This window comes from Portunus trituberculatus, chromosome 42 (genome assembly GCF_017591435.1).
Source record: "Portunus trituberculatus isolate SZX2019 chromosome 42, ASM1759143v1, whole genome shotgun sequence".
Classification (NCBI taxonomy): domain Eukaryota; kingdom Metazoa; phylum Arthropoda; class Malacostraca; order Decapoda; family Portunidae; genus Portunus; species Portunus trituberculatus.
The window spans coordinates 25,749,829-25,762,006 of NC_059296.1; the positions used below are offsets into that span (position 1 = coordinate 25,749,829).

At 35.7% G+C, this 12,178-nt stretch overlaps 2 protein-coding genes across 3 annotated transcripts in view; one reads left to right on the forward strand and one right to left on the reverse strand.

The window, feature by feature from the left end:
- The window catches only part of LOC123517489 (transcription termination factor 2-like), a 239,429-nt gene that overhangs the window by 153,566 nt on the left and 73,685 nt on the right, over positions 1-12,178 (forward strand). For both annotated transcript variants that reach the window (XM_045277595.1, XM_045277596.1), the window contains exon 20: positions 10,129-10,305. In XM_045277595.1, coding sequence (XP_045133530.1) covers positions 10,129-10,305 — 177 coding nt within the window. The remainder of the gene's footprint in view (positions 1-10,128; positions 10,306-12,178) is intronic.
- On the reverse strand, positions 7,124-8,981 carry LOC123517491 (piggyBac transposable element-derived protein 3-like). Its single transcript, XM_045277598.1, has 2 exons — positions 8,913-8,981; positions 7,124-8,505 (listed from the first exon to the last, which is right to left on the reverse strand). The coding sequence occupies exons 1-2, from the start codon at positions 8,930-8,932 to the stop codon at positions 7,647-7,649; spliced, it is 879 nt and encodes a 292-aa protein (XP_045133533.1). The 5' UTR covers positions 8,933-8,981; the 3' UTR covers positions 7,124-7,646.

Sequence of the window (12,178 nt, forward strand, 5' to 3'; positions counted from 1 at the left end):
ATAGAAGAAGGAAAGGAAGATAGAGATGAATCATACAAAGGAGACCGATTAAATTACAGAAAGGCTGATATTGAGAATCTCAAGAACTATTTTAAAAACGTAAACTGGGAGGAGATGGAAAACTCATTAACGGTTCAAGAGAAATATAACTTATTTTTGGAAATATACAAAACTGGGGTCAGGGAATATGTTCCGAAATATAGACCTAAAGAAGAAGGAAAGAAAGATTGGTTTAATGCAAGAAACGAGATGGAGCATGGAAAAGGTGGAGAAGAAACAGAAATCCAGAAAATAAGGAAAACTTCAAAACAGCAAGAAATGAATATGCTAAGGTGAGAAAGGAAGAAGAAAAGAACTATGAAAAGGACATTGTCGAAAAATGTAAGGAACAACCAAAATTGTTCTACAGATTCATAAATGGAAAAATAAGACAAAAAGAAACAATAGAAAGGTTAAAAGGAGAAAATGGAATGGTGGAAGACCCAAAAAGTATGGCAGAACTGTTAAATAGTAAATTTCATGAGGTCTTTACTAAGGAATCCAAATTTGAAAGACCACAGGGTAATAGAGACTGTCTATATGAAAGAGATTAAAGTAACCAAGCTTGAAATAAAAAAGTTGATGACAGAATTGGATGAGGAAAAGGCAATGGGACCGGATGAAGTCTCAGGCAAAATACTGAAAGAATGTAGGGAAGAACTAGCAAGTCCAATATACAACATCATAAAATGCTCAATAGAAAATGGAACAGTGCCAGTGGAGTGGAAAAGAGCTGAGGTGGTTCCCATATATAAGAGCGGAAGGAAGGAAGAACCTTTAAATTACAGACCGTATCACTAACTAGTGTAATATGCAAGATGTGTGAAAAAGTAATAAAGAAGCAATGGATCGAGTTTCTTGAAGACAACAAAATATTATCAAATAGCCAATTTGGTTTTAGAAAAGGTCGGTCATGTGTGACAAATTTATTGAGTTTCTACTCTAGAATAGTTGATAAAGTACAAGAGAAAGAGGGATGGGTTGACTGTATTTATTTAGATCTAAAAAAGGCTTTTGATAAAGTGCCACATGAAAGATTACTATGGAAGTTAGAGGAGAAGGGTGGCTTAAAAGGAAGCACATTGAGATGGATGAAGAATTACTTAAGGGGGAGAGAAATAAGGACAATAGTTAAAGATATGAAGTCCAAGTGGAGAACAGTAGACAGCGGAGTGCCACAGGGGTCAGTATTGGCACCAATATTTTTTCTCGTATATATTAATGACATGCCAGAGGGAGTGAACAGCTACATAAATCTGTTTGCGGACGATGCGAAACTGTGCAGAGTCATTAAACAAAAGAGGATTGTAAATACTACAGGAAGACTTAAACAAGATCTGGAAATGGAGCAAAAAATGGGAGATGGAATTCAATGTGGACAAAAGCCATGTCATGGAAATGGGTAAAAGTGAAAGACGACCAGTGGGAATCTATAAGATGGGAGATGGAGTAGAACTAGAAAAAGTAAAAAAGGAAAAGGACTTGGGAGTGACAATGGAAGAAAATAATCAACGGTTAGCCATATTGATAGAATTTTCAGAGACGATAATTTGCTAAGGAATATTGGAGTAGTATTTCACTATATGGACAAGGAAATGATGAAGAAATTGATAAGTACTAAAATAAGACCTAGATTGGAATATGCAGGAGTTGTATGGACTCCCCATAAAAAGAAACACATAAGAAAATTAGAGACTACAAAAATGGCTACAAGAATGGTTCCAGAATTTAAAGGGATGGCATATGAGGAGAGACTAAAGGCAATGGATCTACCAACCTTGGAGCAGAGAAGAGAGAGAGGGGATCTGATACAAGTTTATAAATTGATTAACGGAATGGATGAAGTGGATAATGAGAAACTGATCCTGAGAGAAGAATATGACTTTAGAAGCACAAGATCGCATAGTAAGAAACTAAGGAAGGGACGATGTCTGAGAGATGTTAAAAATTTAGTTTCCAAAGATGTGTTGAGACTTGGAACAGTTTGAGTGAGGAAGTGGTATCAGCAAAGAGTGTACATAGTTTTAAAGAAAAATTGGATAAGTGTAGATATGGAGACGGGACCACACGAGCATAAAGCCCAGGCCCTGTAAAACTACAACTAGGTAAATACACAAAATCTAAACGACGAAGATAGGCAGAACTTAGAAGAGGAAGTACAAGAAATAAACAGAATGGGACCATATCAAGAAGGAAAAACAAGACCAATTAAGGTACTACTAAAATCACAAGCAGCAACAGAAGAAATATTATATAGAACAACTAAACTCAGAGAAACAGAAGGTTGCAGGGATATACAGTAAGGGCTTGAGTTATGTCAGAGTTACGTTCCTGAAACATGACGTAAGTCGATTTTGTACGTAACTTGAGTTTTTGTACTTTCAAAGCATATTATCGAGTTTTCAACCAATAATTTTTTATGGTTATTCAGGTAAGTAAAAGGTTATATTGTTATATTGGTATATTATTTACAACTATGTATATTGATTAGGGCCAACAATAACAATAAACCCCGCGCTTTACGATTTACAAATTTTCAATTTTTTAAATCTTAAATTGCCTTATAGTGGACTGACGTAAGTGCGAGTTTGATGTAACTCGAGACCGACGTAACCCGGGACCTTACTGTATATATAAAGAAAAATAGAAATGAGGAATAAAAAGGAAGAGATATAACGAACTGGTGGCAGCAGTAAAGGAAAAAAATAATGAAAGGTCAGAAGAGGAAAAAAAGGCATTTTTTTGGAGAATTCTAGAAGACATGATAAGGAAATGGTATATAAAAGAGAAAGAAGAGGAAAAAGTTGAACAAGTTTAACTAAAAGTGATAAAGGCAAGAGACTAAAAATGATGTATATGAACATAGACAGGGTTTTATCAAGTAAATTAGAATTAAGAGATTACATAAAGAAAGAAGAACCAGATATTGTATGCCTGGCTGAAACAAAACTAAATGAGGCAATCAAAATAGACTTGGATAATAGGTATAATGTATGGAGGAGAGACAGAGGGGGTAAAGGAGGAAGAGGAGGAGTCATGATAATGTTAAGGAAGGAGATAGTGATAAACCAAGTGGAATGTGGGGAAGGAAAAGCAGAAGTACTGTATGTTAAGATGCATATTAATAAAAAAGAGTTAACAATCATTGTAACATATGTGCCACCAAAAACAAATTCATGGACCAATCAAGAATATAAAGACATGATAGATGACACAATAAGGAGTCTAATGAAAATCATTAAAGAAAGGAGAAAAGTGATATTAGTAGGAGATTTCAACTGTAAAGAAGTGGACTGGGAAAATTATGAAAGTGATATGGGGGAAGAAGCCTGGGGAGAAAGATTCTTGAGTCTAATGATAGACAATATGATGGACCAAAGAGTAAAGGAAAACACAAGATTCAGAGGAAACGACAAGCTGGCGAGATTGGACCTAGATTTTACAAGGGGTATACAAATGAATGATGATATAAGATATAAGTGACCATTGGGAAAGAGTGACCATGTAATATTAGAAATGGATATAGAAGAGGGAAAGGAAGATAGAGACGATTCATGCAAAGGAGACCGATTAAATTACAGAAAGGCTGATATTGAGAATCTCAGAACTATTTCAAATACGTTAACTGGGAGGAGATGGAAAATTCAGAGACAGTGCAAGAGAAGTATAACTTATTTTTGGAAATATACAAAACAGGAGTCAGGGAATATGTCCCAAAATATAGACCTAAAGAAGAAGGAAAGAAAGATTGGTTTAATGGAAGGTGTGCTAGGGCAAAGGAGAAAAGAGATGGAGCATGGAAAATGTGGAGGAGAAATAGAAATCCAGTAAATAAGGAAAACTTCAAGGCAGCGAGAAATGAATATGTTAAAGTGAGGAAGGATGAGGAAAGGAACTATGAAAAGGACATTGTCAAAAAATGGAAAGAGCAACCAAAATTGTTCTACAGATTCATAAATGGAAAAATTAGGCAAAAAGAAAAAAATAGAAAGGTTAAAAGGAGAGAACGGGATGGTGGAAGACCCAAAACTATGGCAGAACTATTAAATAATAAATTCCAGGAGGTCTTTACTAAGGAATCCAAATTTGAAAGACCACAAAGTAATAGAGAGACTGTCTATATGAAAGAGGTTAAAGTAACCAAGCTTGAAATAAAAGAGTTAATGAAGAAATTGGATGAAGAGAAGGCAATGGGACCGGATGAAGTCTCAGGCAGAATACTGAAAGGATGTAGGGAAAAACTAGCAAGTCCTTTATACATCATAAAATGCTCAATAGAAAATGGAACAATACCAGTAGAATGGAAAAGAGCTGAAGTGGTTCCCATATATAAGAGTGGAAGGAAGGAAGAACATTTAAATTACAGACCGGTATCAATAACTAGTGTAATATGCAAGATGTGTGAAAGAATAATAAACAATGGATCGAGTTCCTTGAAGACAACAAATTGATATCAAATAGCCAATTTGGTTTTAAAAAAGATGGTCGTGTGTAACTAATTTACTGAGTTTCTACTCTAGAATAATTGATAAAGTACAAGAGAGAGAGGGATGGGTTGACTGTATTTATTTTGATTTAAAAAAGGCATTTGACAAAGTGCCACATGCAAGATTACTATGGAAGTTAGAGGAGAAGGGTGGCTTAAAAGGAAGCACATTGAGATGGATGGAAAATTATTTGAGGGGGGGGAGAGAAATAAGGACGGTAGTTAAAGATATGAAGTCCAAGTGGAGAGGAGTAGAAAGCGGAGTGCCACAGGGATCAATATTAGCACCAATAGTTTTCTTCATATATATAAACGACATGCCAGAAGGAGTGAACAGCTACATAAATCTGTTTGCAGATGATACAAAACTGTGAAGAGTTATAAAGCAAAAAGAGGATTGGGAAATACTGCAGGAAGACCTAAATAAGATCTGGGAATGGTGTAAAAAGTGGGAAATGTAATTCAATGTGGACAAGAGCCATGTCATGGAAATGGGAAAGAGTGATAGACGACCCGTAGGAATCTATAAGATGGGAGATGGAGTAAAACTGGAGAAAGTAGAAAAGGAAAAGGATTTAGGAGTGACGATGGAAGAAAACAATCAACCAGTAAGCCATATTGATAGAATTTTCAAAGAAACATATAATTTGCTAAGGAATATTGGAGTAGGCTAGCATTTCACTACATGGACAAAGAAAAGAAATGATGAAGAAATTGATAAGTACTATAATAAGACCCAGATTGGAATATGCAGGAGTAGTGTGGACCCCTCATAAAAAGAAACATATAAGGAAGTTGGAGAGACTACAAAAAATGGCTACAAGAATGGTTCCAGAATTTGAAGAGATGACATATGAGGAGAGACTAAAGGCTATGGATCTACCAACCCTGGAACAGAGAAGGGAGAGAGGGGATCTGATACAAGTTTATAAATTGATCAACGGAATGGACCAAGTGGATAATGAGAAACTGATCCTGAGAGAAGAATATGACATTCGAAGCACAAGATCGCATAGTAAAAAGATGAGAAAGAGAAGATGTCTGAGAGATGTTAGAAAATATAGTTTCCCACAAAGATGTGTCAAGATGTGGAACAGTTTGAGTGAAGAAATGGTGTCAGCAATGAGTGTGCATAGTTTTAAAGAAAAATTGGATAAATGTAGATATGGAGACGGGGCCACACGAGCATAAATCCCAGGCCATGTAAAACTGCAACTAGGTAAATACAACTAGGTAAAATACACACACACACACACACACACACACACACACACACACACACACACACACACACACACACACACACACACACACACACGAATGTACACCTCATATATAACATGTCATAAGGAGTGAACAGCTACATAAATATGTTTGCGGACGATGTGAGTTATAAAGCAAAAGAGGATTGTGAAATACTACAGGAAGACCTAAATAAGATCTGGAAATGGAGTAAAGAGTGGAAAATGGAATTCAATGTGTACAAAAGCCATTTCATGGAAATGGGAAAGAGTGAAAGACGACCAGTGGGAATCTATAAGATGGGAGATGGAGTAGAACTGGAGAAAGTAAAAAGAAAATGACTTGGGAGTGACGATGGAAGAAAATAATCAACCGGTTAGCCATATTGATAGAATTTTCAGAGAGACATATAATTTGCTAAGGAATATTGGATTAGTATTTCACTACATGAACAGAGAAACGATGAAGAAATTGATAAGTACTATAATAAGACCAAGATTAGAATATGCAGGAGTAGTGTGGACCCCCATAAAAAGAAACGCATAAGGAAGTTGGAGAGACTCCAAAAAAATGGTTACAAGAAAGGTTCCAGAATTTGAAGGGATTACATATGAGGAAAGACTAAAAAGCTATGGATCTACCAACCCTGGAACAGAGAAGGGAGAGAGGGAATCTGATACAAGTTTATAAATTGATCAACGGAATGGACCGAGTGGATAATAAGAAACTGATCCTGAGAGAATATGGCATTCGAAGCACAAGATTGCATAGTAAAAAGCTGAGAAAGGGAAGATGTCTGAGAGATGTTAAAAATATAGTTTCCCGCAAAGATGTGTTGAGATATGGAACAGTTTGAGTGAAGAAGTGGTGTCAGCAACGAGTGTGCAGTTTTAACCCATATAAGCCCGTAAAAAACAATGTTCTTGGAATGAGCTCTACATCTGAGATATAAGAGAAAATTACTCCACAGAGACATATTAAGTGTTATTTTGGACTCAAACTGCATACTTTACTTATAATTTGAAAAATAACTTTGTTGCGATATTGCAATGATGGGTACAATACAATATGATCGTGTTGCAAAGTCGCAACGGTGGTCACAGTAATCCACAGCAATTTTATGCTGTTTATTATATTGAAAGGTTAGTGAGATATCTTGATTATGTAAGGGGAGCATTAAACAATTACTTTGTGCTTTTGTTTATTGGAAAAAAATTACTACAAAATTTACATACATTTAGTAAGTATGATAGAATTGGGATGTACCATTTCTTTCCCTGGATTGCAATGCGATATTTGGCTACGATCTGGTCTAGCCTATCTACTCCACCCATGTTGGAGTTGTACAATCCAATTACTGAAGGCATTGGTATCATAACCCTTTTGCTTTCAGCTACTGACCAACGTTGAACTGGTTTGAAAGGTTGCACACCATAGTGTGTAGATGCCATGGTAACCACACCATTATCGTTCCACATTACTACTAAAATACCTGAGTCTTTCTCAAGAAAATGCTCTTTACTTCCTCGTGAATGTTTCTCAAGCTGTTTGGCATTGCTCAGGGGACACTTTTCTGTTCTGTTGCTACAAACTGTTCCAGTCGCAGAGTGTCCTCTTTCTTTGATTGTCTCCAAGAGTCTGATTGACGTGAAGAAGTTATCAAAGAATAGAGAAAATTTTCTTCCAGGGTACTGAGACTCAAGTCTATCGAGCATTTTTATAACTACTTTTCCACCTAGGCCATAAGTATCTGTAGCAGCTGTCACTCTTTGCTCGATGTTTTCCTTGATACAAATCAATGAAATAAGAATATCCTAATGGAGAAGCTGCTATCCATGCTTTATAACCCCAGCGAATAGGTTTGCCACGGATGAATTGTTTAGTATGGGACCATCGATTCATCGATAGATATTGAAGTTGGACCAAAGACTTCGCCATACTTCAGAAAACGTTCATTTAGAATGTCCAGAATAGAACGCACTTTGGCAAACTTGTCCTCTTTATCAAGATCAGTGTTGTCAGCTGCATGCAAATGTTTCATGATTTCATCAAAACGGTTTCTCCTCATTGAACTTGCTATAAGCTCATTTCGAACATCAAGTTCCATTGACCAGCAAAGACGGCGGCGTGGCAAAGTGTTGTATCCAGAGAGCAACAAAATGCTAATAAACACTTTCATTTCATTGCATGTAAGCTGAAATGTGTGGTTTCCATGTTGCACTGCATACATCACAGTATCTTTGGTCAGTCTCTCTATTGGAAGAGTGTCTAGGAACAGCTCAAATATTTCATGTGGATGACGAGGTAGATCAGCTGCTGAAGGCCTGTAAGGGTAACTTGTATGTTTTTCCATGCAAGGGATATCATCTACATGCCACTGTCTGATTTTGAGGGACTTTCTCTCAGATTTCCCAGATTTCTTCAAAATTGACTTTGAAGTAGTCGGCTGTGGGGGATTTTCTTTTTCTACACCAACGTGCGGAGTTACATCTTGGGTAGAAGGTGATTCATTTGTTCTGTATTTGCCTTCACTTAAAAGCTGGGATCCAGGAAGATTTCTAATCTTGACATGATCTTCATCTCCAGAATCTTCTTCCGTCTCGTTCCCGTCAGCTGGAGGTTGTATGTAGACTGTTATTAGGTTTTCTGATTCTATCATTTCATCGTCATCTTCTCCACTGGAATTGTCCCCAATACAATTTTCTATCTCTTCTAAAATTTCTTGCAACCTCAAAGGCCTGTAAAATTGAAAGAAAAAAAAATAGTACAACTGGGAAAAAATTAATTCTAAATGCTAGGCTATAAACTAAAATTGTAAACACAGTTGGCTTCCTAAACACTTTATAGCAAAGAGCGATTATATATATATTTTTCTCCCTCTCTCTTTCTTTTGCATATAACTCATAATTATATCGTGTTGTCGTCAATCATGTATCCCACCGATGCGATAACATAACATCAACAAGGGGCAGACTGTCCATGGTTGCATTTTCGCATCAGTAAAAAAAGATAAATTTTACGAATTCATAGAAAGTACACAAAATCACAAACGTTTTACATAATGAATATAATGGATACTAGAATCCATTGTCTTATGATTTACTAGTGAATGGAGACTCAACTAAACAAAACACACGATACTTACTTCTTTTTGTAAGAAGACATGATGGGTCAAATTTTTGTGACACTTCTTGGAATTCTGAAAAGTAAACAGCTTCTCTCTGCAGGAGAAAAAGAAAATTGAACCAGTAGGTACGAGTGTTGGCTACACACTGACGAGCTCAAATTCCCTCTCACGTTCTTTCCTTGGAGTACAAGTGGAAACTTGTATGGGCATGTTTTGTGTTGCGAAAATGCAACCATGGGTTTATTTGGGTTAAAGAAAATTTGGATAAATGTAGATATGGAGACGGGGCCACACAAGCATAAAACCCAGGCCCTGTAAAACTACAACTAGGTAAATACACACAAACATGACTACATAGAAAAATCATACATAATGCTGCTAATCCAAGTGCATTCCTCATAATGAAATGATATTTGATGAATTTTATGAGGCAGTGAAAGAAAAAGGAAACTTCCCTCTTCTTTGTCTCAGATATGGGTAAAGGTGAAGAAAGAAATAGAACACTTCTGATGTCATGTGCTTACAGGAATGATCATTATCAGTTAAAGAGTTAATCACCATGTATAGTGGAGCTTGGTTTTTTAAACTTAATTGGTTCATGTATGTGGCACACTCTCCCTCACTCACTATCCTGCCACCACTGCCACTGACCAAACATTCTGCCTCATTTACCAACCTTTGTTTGATGAATCAGATACATGGTCAGTAGGCCATATAATGTTTGACAAATGTGAAATTACCGTGATGGGAATGATTTAACAAGGGTTTACTGTACTACATAAAAGCAAAGAAAATATTTATGGAAATTACGAATTAGTAATAGAAAGCAGCTTTTTTTTTTATAAATCAAGTAACTATGTTCTAGAACATAATTATGGTACTGCAAATGAAAGAATTACCAGTTCAAATTTTTGTTAGAAAATGGAGGAGTTCAGTAATTGAGGCATGTTAGTTATCTGTCAACCAAATGTCTGTCCAGTGAAGTGTTAGTTGTCCAGATGTTTGTTTGTTTAGACAAATGTCTGTCTGTCTGTCCACCAGCGGCTAATAGGGGCTAAGTGTGAAAGTGTGTTTGTAGGAATGTGTGGTGCCTTGCCTTGGCAAGTCCATGTAGGATTATATGTCTTATACTTACATCTATATGGATAGATAGATAAATTATTATTATTATTATTATTATTATCATTGTTATTATTACTATTATTATTATTATTGTCAACTCTATGATTTACAGATGATAAATGATGAAAGTGTTGAAACAGATGGATTGGCATCTGATGAACATAATGAGATTGACGAAGACTTGGTAGCACACATGTCAACCTTGAATATCAGCGAAAATGAGAAAGAGAGCAGTGATGTGCTTACCACTGCCAACCCAGTCTTCAAGGATACATCCAAAAGCTCAAAGGTAGATACATTAGTTTTGATTTTTAATTTTACTTATTTAGTTTATCTATTGATTTGTGAAGGTTAGATAACAAAGACATCTGCGTATGTTGAAAATTTTCAGATATCTATTACACCTGTGGGTTTCCGTTTTCTTTTTTTGAATAAATTAAACATGTCCATATAAGTTGCTCTTTTGTCATCTGTCTTTTCCATGAATTCCCTACCATTGAGTCTTCCTAATGTGCATTTACCATTGAATAATTTTTTTGTCGCTTGGTTATTTCTTTTCTTCCTTAGGAACAAATTTGCTTTCTTGCTCCTTACTGATTTTGAGAAATTCTTCTTATTTTTTTTTTTTTGTATCTCACAAGTATTGTAAAACATGGTCCAGGACTTACATCTTTCATAAGGGCATGAAAAATTTCATAACTGGGTAGATGTATATATTAACTTAAAGCATTTATTTTGAGTTCTTTGTCAAGTTATTAACTGAGCAAAATAATCAGTCATAATCATCAGTGATAATTTGTAGTGCTTACTTACAGTAAACCCAGTTAAGTCAGACCTGAAGAAGCTGGATACTGGATAAGTCAGACACTCAGGAATTTGTTTATTTTTTATATATTTTCTTTTCTTTGTTTTATATATATATATATATATATATATATATATATATATATATATATATATATATATATATATATATATATATATATATACACAGGCAACCCCCGTTTAATGAAGGTTCACACAACGAAATTTTGCTACAACGAAGGTTTCGTTTTACTACCATCTGCTCGTTTAACAAACACCAAACTCGCTTTAACAAAGTTTTATCCAGGTATTTTTTTCCAAATTTGGAAGCCCCACCGTATCATGCAAGCTGACAGGCTTTTGAATACACCAGGAGCTGCTGGTACTAAGGCCTGCCTCAGGAGAAATCCTGAGACACCTGTAGAATAAAGATCAAGATCAAGCCTCTGATGGACAACACAGGTGCTGCCAATACAAAGCCCTGACTCGGAAGAAATTCTGCATCCCCTGTAGCATCAAGATCAAGATCAAGATCATGCACACCACTCACTCCCCAGTCAAAACATAACAGCATCACCAGCAGCTCATCTTCCCTAGTTCAACTTACCACCAAGATGTCCTGCAATGTGGCCTAACGTTCCTAAGAAGACCAGGAAGTGTCTTACTCTCGAAGTGAAGCTGGGTATTATTCACAGACAAGAGAGAGGCCAGAAAACTAATAACATTGCTTGCCACCATCTTGACTCCATCTACTGTCTACTATTTTCAAGTCAGCAGACTCTATTAAGAAGGCTGGTGAGACCGCATCTTCCTTGAAAGCTAAAAGAACCACCTGAACTCGTGACTCTACAATGGATAAAATGGAAAGCCTTGTGGAAATGTGGTACATAAGTTTTGTATGCGGTACAATGATGTGCACTTTGTTTACATTCCACAGGTTGCCGGTTAGTGTATTTCCCGTTTCACTCTCCCTCCCTTCATAAAGTTAAGATCATCAACATTATAAAGTTACGTACATACATACATTAGTGTACATTATAATGACTTAAATTAAACTACCTAAATGTTTAACTTCATAATTTTTACTTTCATTAAACCTTATACTGTACTATGATGCACTCTCGCTTTGCTTACTCTCAATGGAAGTTCAAATCAGGGGTTAAACTTGTTATAATTAGTTCGCTTAACAAAGTTTTGCTTAACGAAGTGTTTTTTAGGAACGTAACCTCTTCTTTAAGCGGGGGTTGCTTGTATATATATATATATATATATATATATATATATATATATATATATATATATATATATATATATATATATATATATATATATATGATTTATTAATTAATTTATTTTTA